The 17,102-nt window shown below is 39.4% G+C and overlaps 1 protein-coding gene across 1 annotated transcript in view; it reads right to left on the bottom strand.

Annotated features, from left to right (window-relative positions):
* Positions 1–17,102, bottom strand: part of clstn2b (calsyntenin 2b) — a 216,439-nt gene that overhangs the window by 129,132 nt on the left and 70,205 nt on the right. Inside the window, exon 2 of the mRNA XM_058414591.1 lies at positions 4,011–4,133. Coding sequence (XP_058270574.1) covers positions 4,011–4,133 — 123 coding nt within the window. The remainder of the gene's footprint in view (positions 1–4,010; positions 4,134–17,102) is intronic.

Raw genomic sequence — 17,102 nt, 5'->3', positions numbered from 1 at the left:
AGTACTTACTGCTGGTAAAGGCCGTCTACCAGTTTGACCAGCTTAGCCCGTGTTTTGGCTCCTGATAGCTGCTCAGATAAAGCATGATCTTTCAGCAGGGAAAGAAGAAAAGATGCACAGCATTTTCCTGGATTGTATGTTCTTTCTAACCTTTTTCTGACTAATTCTTTCTCACATCTGTTAGCTCTGTGATTCCGCTTGTATGCCTGTCCTCACTTCTCTTTCTTCCAGATGGTGCTCTATATGCAGATGCAATGTCACCCAGTTAATCCAACTACTGTAGGTCTGCTGCTGTAGAGCTCCAAGTTTTTTGAAAGCTCTGGTAGTGCCAGTAAGCTATTTTCAAAGCTGACTTCATCACCGCCTGGGCTGCTGGCTCATCCCTTCATGTTTTGGCACTCACTGGGACTTTGATCAACCCAGCAAACACATCTACACCTGTTGCACTCTCTACAGAGTTCTCCCCTGTCCTTTTTTTTGCTCCTTTGTTCTTTTCTCCTCGCTCTCTTCCTGAATTTCACACCTCGTTGTTTGATGCCGTTCTGTTGTTATCTTTATACCTTGTAAACTTCATATCATCTGGGTCTATTGTCCGCCAGGTCTTCTTGGCAACCTGATGAATGACGAGATGAACTGATCTTTGATCTTTCTTGCTTCTTTCCAGAGGAAGGTTGCTCCTCTGGTCCTGCTTGGAGACTTCAGTCTCCAAACTCACTGCAATCACAATCTTAGATCCCTCAAGCTGGCCTACTGACAGCAACATCGTTGATGTGATCTTCACAAAGTGCTTCACAAACAGCAACATCAGCCCAAATCCTAGCAACTACACTTCATATACCGGGCCATTTCTTTACGTCATTTTCTTTTACTCTGCAATTTAATATCAATCCCCAACCTACCCTGACTATAGTTAGCTTCAGAAGACACTTTAAAACCAAGTCCCTTCTTTATTTTTTTCACTGTACTCTCATTTCTGACAACTTTTTTTAAGAACAGTCTGCCAACATTGCCACATATACCCTCTAGACAGCTCTCTCCAGATCTCTGGACTCACTCTGCCCTCTCACCTATAAGCCATCTAGACAAGTATCATGCAGCCCTTGGCTGTCTGACATTCCTTGGTCTGTAACAACAACTCATCCAAGTTTGGGGGGTAATTGGAGAGAATCTAGCTTGCCTACAGGTCTCGATAAGTACTGCACTGCTTGCCTACTTATCTTTTCCTGTCACAACAATCTTCAATGAGTCTGCACTTTAAGTAACTGCTTCGAGCAATGCTTTGCTATCAAGTGATCTGACTATTTCTATTGTCAACACATCCCTTTACTTAATAAGCTGACCCTAATTATACTAATACAGACCTGTACCCCTTTTTGCATGACTGTCCAAATCCTTTAGGATGTGCCATTTTTACATCATTCCATTTTAAAGTAAATGGGTTCCTGGATGCCAGCCAGTCTGGATACAAGGCTGGACATTTCAGAGGAGCTGTCCTCCTTACAGGCACTACAAAAAGCTCTACAAAAACCAGGGGAAAACTCAGGCCTCATATTTCTCAACATGTCACCTCACAGCCTCCCTAAAGACAGTACCCAGGGGTCAGTTCTTGGTCCGGTCTTGTTCTTCCTACTTACTAAATCAAAATGCTCTGTGATCAAATCATAGGGCGAATTTATGTCCTCGCATTACAAGCCTCAGAGAGCTCTGCACTACACTATATACCTTGATTCACCTGCTTCAGTCTGCCTGGCATGACATTTGCTGAGATCTAAGCATATCTGATTGTATGCTTGTAATGTTTCTCAGTGGTGAAATGAGCTTCCTGCTCTTCATGACTAACTCTCAGTCTCTTTTCCTTTGGCCACGGTCTAAATTCATCCCTTTGCAGATAATAGTCTAAGGTAACTTGTTTTGCTTGTTCTTTGTATTTAGGCTGTGTGTATATGTTAGAGAAGATTTCATTTTTATAAATTGACCTGTGGAAATAACTTCATGTAATATATACTGTATAATAAAAATCCTGTCTGAATTATGTTGGTAAAAGACTTTGCACTTTTTCTTGAGTACAAAGACACTCCAGGAAGTTCTCTTTTCTATGATCTGCCACCAAAACCAAATTGAAGTGTTAACCAAGATTAATAAGCAAAGTAATAGCATATGGACAGCAATTATAATGACCTACTATTTAAAATGAAATAATCCACCAGGCAGTTTTAAGTAATGCATTCCTAGCACATGTTTAGCCTACAGACATGCTATGGGCATCTGACCTCCTAATGAACAAGTGCAATGTACTGTATGTGGCCACCCTGTCTTAAACAAGCTTTACAAATAAAGGAAACAGACAAAACAATCAGATCATGTTAAAACCATGTGTATATAGTATGTCTCATAAAACCATACATACATCAAAAAGACACCAGTCTTTCTGTATTATTCATTGGTCGCTTATCCCATGCAAATTGATCATAATCATTACAGATGTTCTCAGAGAACAGCAATTTACTTCTTGGGTTTCAAAACCTCTTTATTTTATGCGCTCAATTAGGTCTCCACTTAAGTTTGAAATTGCCTTTTTTTAATAGCACTTGCATGAACTGTTTGTTCACTTTATGAAGTCCTAAAATGTTGTGTCTTTGCACCTTCAGATGTTTGAGATGAATGTGTAACACAATTTTAAAAATTCCTATTTGCCCTAGGATTTATCCAATGTTAACCACCTAGCTTAATTCTATCTATGGTCAGCAGGCTAGATCATCGCTAACGCTACATGCTATTGTCGGCAGTCGTTGCTGCATTGCGATTCCAGTTCAAAGTGCTGCATAACTGCTTGAAGTTCACCACAGTGAAGCAGTACCAATAGCTACTCCTTCCTGAAACGGTAAAAAAAGTGCAGTTAAAGTCTTTAGGTGCTCTGACAGAGCAGACCAAAGACCTGCTTTCGTGGAGGCGTCATGTTTTTTTCTCACACTGAACATCCCAAGGTGGGAAATGATGTCATTGCAGCCTGCAAATTATCGCTTACAAGTCATCACAAACGCAACGTAGATCTGACTCCGAACCAAAAAGCACACACAGCTTATCGGGGGTGGTTCGGGGAACCATTTCCATCTGTAATGTTTATAGTGATTATCACTAGGACAAGACGAAGATAGATTGGGAATTGTAATAAATGGAGCAGTTGTTATGCTATAAAAATCTAAAGTAAAGGCCTGGGGCACAATGTACAAGGATCTGATGATTATGTGCTTTAACTCTGCTTGAATTGGATTCTGCTTAACTTAAAAATAAGATTATTTGCCAAATGAAGAACCGTAGCTCTAATCAGAGAGGTTCAACGCTTTCTTTCCAGCTTACTCACTTTGCCACAAGCTAAATTTCTAACACTGTGAATATTTAAGGTCAGAAAGCAGTGCCAACTGTGCCACCGGGAAACATAATAAAAAATATGTTTTAAAAAAAACTTGGTTTGGAAAGTTTTATTTTCTTAATGATTAATAAAACTAAATGGATGGCATTGAGAAGGCAAGGATGTGCAGTTTGGTTTTGATGATGCTAAGCACACATTTTAAGGGAATGGCAGCAAATAATAAATGGATCATTTTTTTAAGACAATTCCATGAGATTTGCCCAGAAAAGCTTTATTATCTACACATACACACACTGTTAGACAGGCTTGGCAGTGATCTTGAAGGGGTTTTTTTTTGTTTTGTTCTGTTTTGGCTGATTGCTCAGTATATGTGTGCAGCGAAGCATTTGGACACGGCGAGTTGGACTCATATAAAGAAACAGGAAGTGAATCTAAGCATTGAAAAGACCCTACCTCTAAAGTTCCCTTATATAGTACTTATACCTTAGAGACAGTGTGTGTATCTTGTTCATGACACCTTCCACTGACAGCAGAAATTGATATGACACTAGAAGTCACTCCATGACTTCCTCTGACACCTCTGCCTCACACACACACACACACAAACACACACATATGCAGTATACATATGCAGTCTCACCTGCATATGGGACAGGTGCGTCCTTGTCCAGTGCCACCAGAGGGGGGTCGAGCAGGACCACGTCTGTGTTCTCAGTGATTACACCACGATATGACGTCTCGATCCATGGCTTGTGCTTGTTCACTGAGAGAGAGAGAGAGAGAGAGAGAGAGAGAAGAGAATCATTCAGTCAGATTGGCTTTTTACCAAATTACCACTACTGATCACATTTACAGCCTACACACCCTCATTATTCAGAGCTTTCACCAAAAAAGAAAAAAGAAAAAACAATGCAAAAAGCTTTGCTGCATGATTTATTGAGGCTTTCAATTGATTCTTTTGGTCTATTCCATCATTTCTATCCTTCAGTTTAGTCATAGCCAATTTCCATCTGCTTTTTGTGTCTCCGCTATCACATGACAGCTTCCCACTTGGGAGGGTGAAGGCTTACAAGTGCATGTTTTGAGAGAAGTGAAGCCATCCACCACATCTTTATAAAGTGCTGTAACACCATAGCAGAGTAGAATTACCTGACCATTAGTCTGGGTGGATACAGTGGATAGAGGACGGCTGTCCTGTCCACACTGTGAATAGGAGAATTCTGCTCTATTGGACCCCTTTGCGTTGCTGGGATTCAAACCTGTGATCTGATAAGATTGTGGAAACTTATTCAAATCGAACCATTTGATCAAGACTGGAAATGTGGAATGAAGGTAAAATTACTCACATTATTTACGGTTGCGGCATTTGGCAGATGCCCTTATCAAGAACAACTTCATCTCACTTTATACAATCAACCAATTGAGGGATAAGGGCCTTGCTCAGGGGCCCAACATTGACAGTTTGGAGGACTCACATCTTTCCGATCTTAAGGCCAACGCCTTAACCACTAAGCTACCTATATTATAAACCCTTTATTAAGTAAGTATAGTATAAATATAAATTCTAAATATAAATCGTTGATTAAGTAATAACAAACTTAAACAATTATGCTATTTGTATTAAACAGATACAAAGGTAAAAACTTTACCATAGAGTGCACTATGCCTTTAGAAGGGATCCTGTGGAAGACTTTAGTAGTCTTCTTTACAGTAAACCTTTGCATAAAGTTACATTTTTTTGCATTCCTGTTGAATTTCTTTGTTTATTTATATGTCTAGCTAGCTAGCTATCACCACCTACAGTGAATTTAACTAGCAGTTGAGCACATTAACTGCTTTTTAGCGTGACATGGCAAATACTAATTTTGGTACAGGTTTGTATTAATTAATGAATGAAACAGATAAAATAGAACAGACATATTTGCACTTCAATAATGGACACTGGCCAAAACTTCAACATTGAAACTGTACCTGATGCACTCTTGGACCTGGTACACCCTACTATATCAGTGTGCTGGCTGGGGATGATTTAAAATGAATAAATAATTAAATTAACATCTTCATTGTCCCTTTACCTTAATGTAAAGCAGTCAAGGTAGGCTGTGACAATCTATACACAGAAACAGATAGAAGATACAGTTAAAGATTTTTACACGTACGATGATGTGTACGAAATTCCTGAAGATGGTTCTGCATAAAATCCCTTGCTGGTAAATTATAATCTTAACTGATCACACTGCAAAAAAAATGACATCATTCCAAATACAAATATTTCACAAATATCATGAAATCTCCAGCCTCCTGGACTCACCCTAACCATTACAGAGGTCATGTTTTCTGGCTGTGGAGACGATCCCCCTGAGCAGAGCTATTGGCAGAACTAAACACCGGCAGCAAATATTCCGAAAGAAGACATTTAAGGACATAACAGATCTCTTCTGAAGTGAAATAAACTGGCAGCTGTAGATGAACATAAGATGAGATTGTCATCGTATGCTCAGTTATTTCTCTACATGTTAGTTTGTTGAATTTCTTTGTTTAGTTTTTTAGGTATTGTGTTCTTTCATTACCTGCACTGTTTTTCTCCACAGAAATGGCAGTTTGCATTAAAGACAGGACGTGTATTCCTTGTGCAATAACTATAATGTTCACTTGTTTTGATTTCACACAATTTGCCTTTAAGTGCACACACACACACACACATCAAAAAAGTCAGCATGAGTTTTCATGTCAAATTCCACCTGCCACACTGATTCTTTCGTTTTTTGTCGTTCACCTATCCCATTCCTCATTCTCTTACACACCTCCTGTCTGTCTGTTTCACCCATACATCAACCTCTCTCTCTCTCTCTCTCCTCTCTCTCTCTCTTTCTCTCTCTCACACACACACTTACACACAAGTTCTCTCTGTGTGGGTGACTTGTTTTACCGTAGTTAAATACTGTCTCCTTCTGACACCTACCAGTAAAGCTAACACTGACCTCAAAATGTTTGGCTCTTCTACGTGTTTTTTTTTTATAAAAAGCAATCCTGGGGACTAGATAAATGCTCCCACAACTGTCAAATTTCCATTCCATTATGAACACACACATCCATCCCTGATATACTTCTCCACTCCCACTGTAATGACTTTACAGTATGATTTCTTTGGAGAATATCTGCCCCAATTCATTTCTTTGAAGTGGGAGAACGTACACGCACGCACACACACACACACACACACACACACACACACACCTTTGGTGAGAGCATGGAAAAATAAAGGGTTGGTCTATGGGGCACTGAATTTTCCGTCTTGATTTTAATATTTTAATGACACATCATGCTGGTTTGGTTTATATATAATCTATTCTTCTCTCTTTCTCTCATTCTCTCTCTCTCTCTCTCTCTCTCACACACACACACACAGTAAGCACCATCACAATGCTTTGCAAACATTCATGTCAGAACTGTAATTATGTCCACAGTGTTCATTGTTCAGAAAGGGGGAGAGAGAGAGAGAGAGAGAGAGAGAGTGAGAGAGACAGAGAGAGAGAGAATTGCCAGAGTATAAAAGTGAGAAAGTAAAATATAGAAAGACAGGCAGATATTGAAACAGAGAGAGAGAGAGAGAGAGAGAGAGAGAGAGAGAGAGAGAGAGGAGACTAAAGATGGTATAAAAGCATTTGTAATTAAAATGAAGTCTGGAGCGAATTAAACTTTGATAAGGTCAACTCACACACTGCTCAGGCTCTTCTAACACTGCCCGAGGGACATGAGACAAGCGGAAATGAGGACACGGAGACACACACAGACACACACACACAGGTTCTACAAGGTTCTTGGCACACTTGCAGTACTAAATAAATAGAAATTAGAACAGTACTACAGTTCCCGAGTGTGTGTACAGGTGTGTATGTGTTTGTGTACATGCAACTTGCACATAAGCACAATGATAGAAGTTGAACAATGACCTTGTATGCTCGTCTGCATGTTATCTAGTCCTCATGTAGTGCATTTTTAGACAGAACCTGATCAACCCCTCTGAAAAAGCCAGCTAGATCTAAACATCCTAAGACTCTGTAGTGTATGGTATTTTGCAGTCTCCTGTCTTGCACAAGTTTACACACATGCACTTTGTGTGAAGCTCATTTCAGTGTCCATTGTTTTTTTTTTAATGTATATCTGTGTTATATGTAGCCCCATGGTCCTGGAAGAATGTTATTTCATTCTACTATTTTCTGCAGCAGCTAAGTGCAGCTTAGCTTCTTGACTTGACTTAACTTGACTTAAGGATACTTAAGGAGGTAGAAGGAGCAGTTTGGCATAAAAAACGAAATCGTGTTGCTGTCCAGCGGTTGCTTCTTTAGTTTTATTCTGCAGCTGTTAACAACTTATGGAGGTGTTTCTCGCACAAAATCATTAGTACTCCTCAGAAGCATGGGCAGTCTGCTGTATGTCTGCATCAGTGGAGATAAAGGTGACAGGAAGAAAAATAAGGAGCTTATATTGAAGCTTTTCCACAAACCTCTTGCAGCTTTCAAGACACTAGTGCAGTAACACTTTAAGCTCTTTCTTTCCCTATTATTATTATTATTATTATTAAAATCCATCATTCATACACCCATTTTCTGTTGCACTTATCCTACACATGGTCCCAGGGAGCCTGGAATCTATCCCAAGGGACTCAGGGCACAAAGGCGCTGGACACCCTGGCCCCATAGAGCCAACTCATCACACACACACACACACACATTTACACTCAAACACATACACTATGCACACTTTAGAGATGCCAGTCAGCTTATAATACATATCTTTGGACTGGAAGGAGGAAACTGGAGTACTCAGAAGAGACCCCTGAAGCAAGGGGACAACATGCAAATCGAACCCTAACCTTTGAGGTACGAGGCAAACATGCTAGCTACGAAGTCTCCATGCTCACGGTTATTATTATTAGACGAGGTGGCTTGCGTAAGTGTCTGTGAGCACTCCAGATGTTCTTTTCATGCTCTGGAATGGCTTCCTCTGGGTTCTCTGGTTTCTTCCTACCTCGCAAAACCATTCTAGTGAATTGGAAACTCCAAACACACAATAACCTAAGATCAGGATCAAACCAAGGACCCTGTTAGAGAGTTTTACAGATATAACGATTACGATCATTTAAGACTAGTACTAAAAAGTTTCTTAATCTCTTAGGACTGGGGTTTCCAGTATTATTCAGAAAGGGTCAGTGTGTGTGCAGGATTTTATTTGAACCAAGTAAAAGCCATGCCTGAGTCTACTGAAAGCCAAGATGATGTGGCTCCTGCTTGACCGGAGCGCAAACCTGGACCTTTACGGAAGGAGCTCTAAATAAAATTTAATAAATAAATGTAGCATCATTATTGTTGCCAAAGTGGCATGCTGTTAGCAAAATAATACCCTCCTGCCTGTGCTGTTAGATGACAATCGTTTACTTGATCATGTATTATTTCCATGTCTGTTGTGTGCTATTCTTTACTCATTAGATTTTCATAGCGATTCATTTCTCACTTTTGTTTCATTAATAAGCCGCTAATTGTTTTGTTTATTTTAGTACACTTTATCAAAGCTTGGACTCTCAGATTCATGCTGCTATCCAACACACGTGGAAAGATATTAGACGCTAATATCAGTGTCGATGTGCATAAAAGGCAACAAAGGAAAAAATGAAACTAGAGAAGCTGAGAAAGTGGGAGATGCTGGAGACCAAAGAACAAACACGGCTTAACATCGCTCATCCTGACGCTGCTGCTGTTTTGTGTAGTTAGAAGATGAAAAATGGCCTTGACAAGTATCTTATCCTATATCTGCCACTACAACTGAGGACACACACACACACACACAAAACATAGATGAAAACCACCTGGAAAAGGAAAAATATTTATTCCATCTATCTATTGTGCTACTAGAGGCACTGAATTAAATCTGCACATTAGGTCCATTATCTCATTAAACAGTCACAAACACACACACACACACACACACACACAACACTAAGGACTATAATTAGTCCCTAATGATGCTCTTAGTCCTCTCTCGTCTGGACATTTTATACGAGACCCACAGACGGTAGTTTATCTTTACCGGCAATTATTCTACACGTTTTCACTTTCCATTCTCTCTATCTATTATCCATTTCTCTCGTTATTGCTCTCACACTCTCATTCTGTCCGTCTGTCTTTCTTTCTTTCTTTCTTTCTTTCTTTCTTTCTTTCTCGCTCATCATCACATCCTCACTAAACCATTTCTGATTCTCTCTCTCTCTCTCTCTCTCTCTCTCTATCTCTCTCTCTCATGCCCTGTATTCACGCATCTCTTATCATTTACTTCCGGCCTGTTTGTTTTTTTCCTTTCTTTTCTATCTTTCTTCCAATACTCTTATCCTCCTTCCCTCCTTCCCTCACTTTCTGTAATTCTGTCTGTCTTTCTGCTCTGATTATAGATGAAAGGTGTCATTTTGGCTTTATTCATGCCTTGCCTCATCTCTCTCTCTCTCTCTCTCTCTCTCTCACACACACACACACACAGACTAAAGGAATGGTTTTAATAAATGTAATGTGACTCAGGCGCACACACACACACACACACACAGGAGAGTACAATCCAGTAAAAATATAACACACATCTCTATGGCATTTACATTCTCTTTCATTGTTGTTCACAGTGAGGAGCACAAGACTCACACTCTCACTGCGAAGCGATCTGCCTGCCCGGGAGATACTGCAGATACTGTAAGAACTGGACACAGGCAGTGAACCTGAAAAAGACCAACTCTACTATATGTCTGATTCTAGAGAAAGCTCATTATGTTGGCTTTTTTCAGGTTCACTGCCTGGGTTCAGCGCACAAAGTAGTTCTGCAGCGATGATCCAGTGCTGTCTGATTCGTAACCATTTAAGTCTGGTTTCAACTCCATTTACATTTACTTTAGTCGGCTTTTGTCCAAATCGCTTAACACGTGGGGCAAGGTTAAAGGTTTTGCTTAAGGACTCAGCAGTGGCAGCTTGGAGATACTGGGATTTAAACTCATGACCTTTCAATCAGTAGTCCAATGAGTCAACCACTGACCCACAACTACCCTCAGCTTGGGCTGTCAGATACTTCTTACACAATTAGTTCTTCTTTCCATGTCTGATTTCTAATGTTTTTAGACAGTCAAATCTGATTTGTAAACCTTAGCAACACATTTTTGATTCTTATTCCCGTGGCAGTTATGACATTCATACCCCCAGCTGCTTAGATCTGATTCTTACTGATTTTTACCCCTCAGTTGTATATATCTGTTTTTCACCCCTTTGCTGCTTAGATCTGATTCTTGCTCTAGATAAGGGTATCTGCCAAATGACAGAAATGTACATTCTTACCCCTAGTTATGTCTGATATTTCCCCCTCTGCTGCTTAGATCTGATTCTTACCTCTCAGCTGTTTATATCTAACATTTACCCCTCTGCTGCATAGATCTGATTCATGCACCTCAGCTGGTTATGTCTGATTTTTACCCCTCTGCTGGTTATGTCTGATTTTTACCGCTCTGTTGCTTATATCTGATTTTTACCCCTCAGCTGAATATGTCTGACATTTACCCCTCAGCTGGTTAGATCTGATTCTTATGCCTCATCTGGTTATGTCTGATTTTTACCCCTCTGCTGCTTAGATCAGATTCTTATGCCTCAGCTGGTTATGTCTGATTTTTACCCCTCTGCTGCTTAGATCTGATTCTTATGCCTCAGCTGGTAATGTCTGATTTTTACCCCTCTGCTGCTTAGATCTGATTCTTATGCCTCAGCTGGTTATGTCTGATTTTTACCCCTCTGCTGCTTAGATCTGATTCTTATGCCTCAGCTGGTTATGTCTGATTTTTACCCCTCTGCTGCTTAGATCTGATTCTTATGCCTCAGCTGGTTATGTCTGATTTTTACCCCTCTGCTGCTTAGATCTGATTCTTATGCCTCAGCTGGTTATGCCTGATTTTTACCCCTCTGCTGCTTAGATCTGATTCTTATGCCTCAGCTGGTTATGTCTGATTTTTACCCCTCTGCTGCTTAGATCAGATTCTTATGCCTCAGCTGGTAATGTCTAATTCTTACCCTTTTGTCAATTCTGTCTGATTTTTCCCCGTAGCACTTTCTGTCTGATTCTTACACCTCAGCTAGGATATATCTAATTTATCACATTTATCCTGCTAAACCTGATTTTAATCCTTAGCTGCTGTGTATCTTTCCCAGCTATGTCTGATTCTCAACAATTAGCTGCTTCCGTCTATTCCTTTCCTCTTATCTGGTTACGTCTGATTAGTGATTCTAAACTCTTCATTTTATTAAAGTGAAATAAAAGGTAGTGCAGTGAAAGTTCACCGCCATTAAAGAGCTGACAGCAATGTAAAAAGAAAATGCTGACCAGAAATGTGTGGGGAACACAGTAGGAGGAACAAAAAGGGCAAAAGCTAGACACACACTCACATTCACTCTACTGGACAGAGAAATGAAGTTCCTGCTGTCATTCGGTGAACACAAGCTACAGTGACAACTGGACCCAACAGAGACATCCTGTCAGAAATGATCTCGGGCAGTGAACCTCAAAAACACCAGCATCATGATCTGCCATGGGATCTTCCTGATACTAGACTATGACATTGTTTAGTTTTTTTTTTTTACTGCCTTCTTCAGGTATTTATTTCCTTCTTTAATAGATGCAGTTTTATTATTACAACACTTTGTGCTTTCTCAATTATCCCGACTTTGTTTTCTAATGGGAAGTTTTCCATTCTTTGACTTGGTTTGTAATGCACAGCTTGTCATTTTGATGTGTAGCCCAGCCGCTCATTTGATTGCCATGTTTCATTTATCACAGACTCACCAGTTAAATAAAAACAATGCCATCTGTTTAGTGTGCATTCTCCAGCGTGTGAATTCCTCTCTAGTATTAACTTGTCAACTTCTTTGGTTCATTAAATTCTTTCATTCAGTGTCACAACAGATTGTTTTCACCGAGAAGGACGCACTCACTTTTTTGTATACTCATGTATACATGTTCTCGGTCTCACACTATTCCTGAGGACCTTCTTTAACCCTGCACTACTTATAATGGTCAAAGGTTACAGATAGCATGAACATTTCACTGTTTGTGTAAAAGGGGTAGAACTGTGTGCAATTATGTAAACATTATCATGATAAAAATGCACTTTGTATAGTGCTTTTTTGTATTCTATTACCTGCATAGGAGCTAAAACAGCTGAGCGGCATAAAATTTTCCTACCGGTGCTCGGCTGATTACTTCTAAATTCGTCGTTAATTTGATTTGTTTTCAAACTCGACCTACATTTAGCGCTGAAAGGAAATTAACCCGTTGACATTGTGTTTTTTTATTTTTTATTTTTATTTTTTTTATTTTTTTTTAGTCAGTGCAAAAACAGCAAGAATCTCAGGAGTAAAATATCCATCAGTTAGCATCGCCGGGTGCTGTTTAGAAGAGCACTCTGAAATGATTGTATCAACGCTTTTCTTTCTGGAATGACCCTGAAAGACTGCAAATGGCTGCCACAAGTGTTCTCTCTCAAAATCCCCTGTGTAGGCTTCGCTTATTTGGTTTGGACTGCACTGTGCATCAGGGAGTTTCAGCATGGCAGCGAGTGCACTAAATGAAAAAGCCTGCAGTCACTATATGCAATAAAGTGGACATTTCTGCAATATCGATATATAACCATCTCAGTTTGGTGCAAATTATTTGACAGTGCAATCTAACCCACTGTATGGGGTCTACACAGTCGCTATAGCTACGCCAGATTGGACAAACATAAAACAGTCGGATAGAACAAAAAAAAAAAAAAAAACAAAGCGAGAAAAATGACAAACAGCAGCGATTTCATTCCATTTTCTGTACTGTTTATACTACACAGGGTCAAGGGGAACCTGAAGACTATCCCAGGGGGTTTAGAGCCCAAGGTGGAGGACACCCTGGACACATCACTGGGCAAACAACACCGATTATCAAAGTTAATAAAGAGTCTAACATCGAGTCCTTAGAATTTTACCATTTAATTCAATTCAATTTTATTTGTTTAACACTGAGCACAATCAGCTATAGAGAAATATTTAAATTCATTTACTCGCCATGATTTTCTGCTCAACTTCACTGTATTAAAACACGATTAGTTTTTTTTCTTTGAGTTGAAATTTGTTTTCTGCTGCATTTAAGCACAAAAGAATTATTTAATATTGTGTTGTGGTCCTATAAGACATAATACTGTATTATAATATTATCCTTGGGGATGTGGTACCTTATTGGGAAAGGTGTGGGACTACTCATTGGAAGGTTATGAGCAGGGGCGTAATTTCCACTGGGGACAGGGGGGACCGGAAGTCCCGTTTGTGCCACCCCCCCACTTTATAAATTGGTTTGTTATGATTTTTTATCCGCACGCCGCCATCGCCACGGAGGAGCAGGACCGAGCAGGACCCAGACAGTTTGCCTGTGTCGATGCGCATGTGTGTGTCCAGCAACATCGCGTGTACACTCTAACACTCTCTCACTGAAAGGTGGAATGAGCAGGTATCACGATTGCGGCACAGTCCGCGATGAAACGGCAACAGATGACTTTAATGTCATCATGGATGAAAAGAAAGAAAGGAAATGTGAGTTGGTCGATTCAGTAAATTAGCTCAGGTCAGGATAATCATGTTTTCTGTCTACATCTGTTGATGTTAGCCTAACACTGACTGAGCTAACGTTAACCTACGCTGTTGTTGCTTGGACTGTTTGCTAAATATTTAATGTAGATTAGAACATTCTGTGTAGCATAAAAAAGAAATACTGGATAAAAGTCAGCAAGGAAAACATTTGCCAGGAGTTTATTCTGGTGAATGAGTACAAGAAGATTGTGTTTGGTTATTTCATGTGAGACAGCTAGGACAGTATAGAAGGGTGGATAGTGAGGATACAAGGAGAGATGGGATTGAATGGATAGATGGAGGACAATAAAAAAATGTTCTTTATATTAGTTACATTTTTTTTTATGTTTGTGAAAAAATCTTGCATCCTGTGTACCAAAGTAGTAATGTATCTATCATGTTATCAATTTCCCCGACCTTTTGGATTACAGAAGTAAGGATTACAGATCGTTTCTTTCTACCCTGCTATAATACATGGATGCATAAAAATGATCTACTTTAGGTATTTGTGCTGCACAGAAAATTAGCAGCAGGAATCTAAATATTTTAATTTGTTCATTAACTAAGGGTGGCTGTTTATGCGTGAAAGACAATTATTAAAGTAATGATCAACATTTTCATATAATTAATGTTGCTGCACCTGATATTACAAAATAGTGAACACACAGTTCATAAAAGCTTTTGGCTTATTCTATTCTAAACCCCTGCGGTTTGGTGGATGTGTCTCTGACAGATGTCCTCTACAACAAGTGATTTATTTAGTGTGAAATTTTATTCACACACAAATCATTAATGGTGAACGTTTTTGACTTTATAAAATGATTTTCTCAAGTCTTGGCGATCTGCCCCTATTAAACAATAAAGAAATTAAGACATCTTTTTTATATACGTAGTTTAGTACCCTACTATTCTTTTTAGGCAGTATTTATCATTATAATTAAATTAATTATTTCCTGGATTTTGCATCACCATGGTCCCTAAATGTATGTAAATGCAGGAAATGGGATTCAAATCGAAAACATTTTCTCAAACTTCTCAAACCAAAGTTACACCCTTGGTTATGAATATTAATCCCAGATCCAGTGAGCTGCCTCTGCTGGGCTCCTGAGCAAGTCCCTTAACCCTCAATTGCTCAGTTGTACAAAATGAGATAAATTGTAAGTCGTTCTGGATAAGGGTGTCTGCCAAATGCCATAAACGTTGCACCCACAAATGCCAATAAATCCCTCGTCTTCACTTTTCCATGATGTGAGCAGTATGTAGTAAACTTCTTCAATAGCATGTCATCAGAGCATATAATTCCATCATATAATTTGACATTGAGAACAGCGCAGTCTGTTACAAACTGCAGATAATATTTTATTTTGATCATCTTCCTAATCAGAGCTACCATTTACTCACTATTCTGGAAGGGACATGAACACGCTCAAAACCAGCAAGGATTTATACACTATAACACTCCGCTCATCACGCTGAGGCGACTCGTGGTGCTGTGAGACTACGCGGACGAGTAGATTAGATGCTATCAGACAAGACAGCCTGGCAGAGTCTTCTTACTGAGTCCATTTACATGTACAACTTAATCTGTTTACTGCTAAATCAGATTCTGGCTGTAATTTGATCTGCCGGAGTGTGTGCACTTTTGCAACATGATATCAGGAAAAGCCCAGTTGTAAAAGAGTCACTCAATTTTGATTCCTGTTTTAGTAACTCCATTATTAGGTAACATTATATTTTTTCTGAAGGTAGCGGATAGCATCCTATGTTTTCAAAAGCAATGTAAGCAGTTAAACAGTTTTATCGATTAAGAAGCTCCATCTCCTGTCAGCATTTGAATCATGAACTGTTTAACCTCTAGAACCCTTTACTTCCTTTATCCATGCACTTCCTTTATCCCTACACTTCCTTTATCCCTTTACTTCCTGAATGGCACGTCTTACGTTTAACAAATCCGAGTATAAAGAAGTCATACATTAGTTCTTATTTCATATGTAAATACTAATATTTTTGTTATGTAATTTCATTTTTGCACATTTTTGACTGTAAAAATAAAAAAAATAAAAAGATATCATTTAAATTCATATTTACAAATATTTTATGTATTATTTATTGATTAATTATAATATTTAAACATTATTTTTGGATTATTTTAAAATACTTTGCAATATATAATTTACTAAATAAAGATATATTTTAAATAGTGACATATTATCATATTTACAGCATTTGACAGACACCCTTATCCAGAGCAACTTAGTTCATTTTAAACAACTGAGGGTTAAGGGCCTTGCTCAGGGGCCCAGCATTGGCAGCTTAGTGGAACTGGGATTTGAACTCACAACCTTCTGATCAGTAACGCAACACCTTAACCACTAAGCTTATTACTCCCTCATCTTGCGCTACACAGATGATATATATATATATATATATACACTATATTGCCAAAAGTATTCGCTCACTTGCCTTGACTCGCATATGAACTTAAGTGACATCCCATTCCTAATCCATAGGGTTCAATATGACGTCGGTCCACCCTTTGCGACTATAACAGCTTCAACTCTTCTGGGAAGGCTGTCCACAAGGTTTAGGAGTGTGTTTATGGGAATTTTTGACCATTCTTCCAGAAGCGCATTTGTGAGGTCACACACTGATGTTGGACGAGAAGGCCTGGCTCTCAGTCTCCGCTCTAATTCATCCCAAAGGTGTTCTGTCGGGTTGAGGTCAGGACTCTGTGCAGGCCAGTCAAGTTCATCCACACCAGACTCTGTCATCCATGTCTTTATGGACCTTGCTTTGTGCACTGGTGCACAGTCATGTTGGAAGAGGAAGGGGCCAGCTCCAAACTGTTCCCACAAAGTTGGGAGCATGGAATTGTCCAAAATGTCTTGGTATGCTGAAGCATTCAGAGTTCCTTTCACTGGAACTAAGGGGCCAAGCCCAGCTCCTGAAAAACAACCCCACACCATAATCCCCCCTCCACCAAACTTTACACTTGGCACAATGCAGTCAGACAAGTACTGTTCTCCTGGCAACCGCCAAACCCAGACTCGTCCATCAGATTG

This window comes from Hemibagrus wyckioides, linkage group LG17 (genome assembly GCF_019097595.1).
Source record: "Hemibagrus wyckioides isolate EC202008001 linkage group LG17, SWU_Hwy_1.0, whole genome shotgun sequence".
In the NCBI taxonomy this organism is placed as follows: Eukaryota; Metazoa; Chordata; class Actinopteri; order Siluriformes; family Bagridae; genus Hemibagrus; species Hemibagrus wyckioides.
The sequence above is the reverse complement of the archived record's forward strand: the minus strand, read 5'-3'. Positions and strand labels throughout refer to the sequence as shown.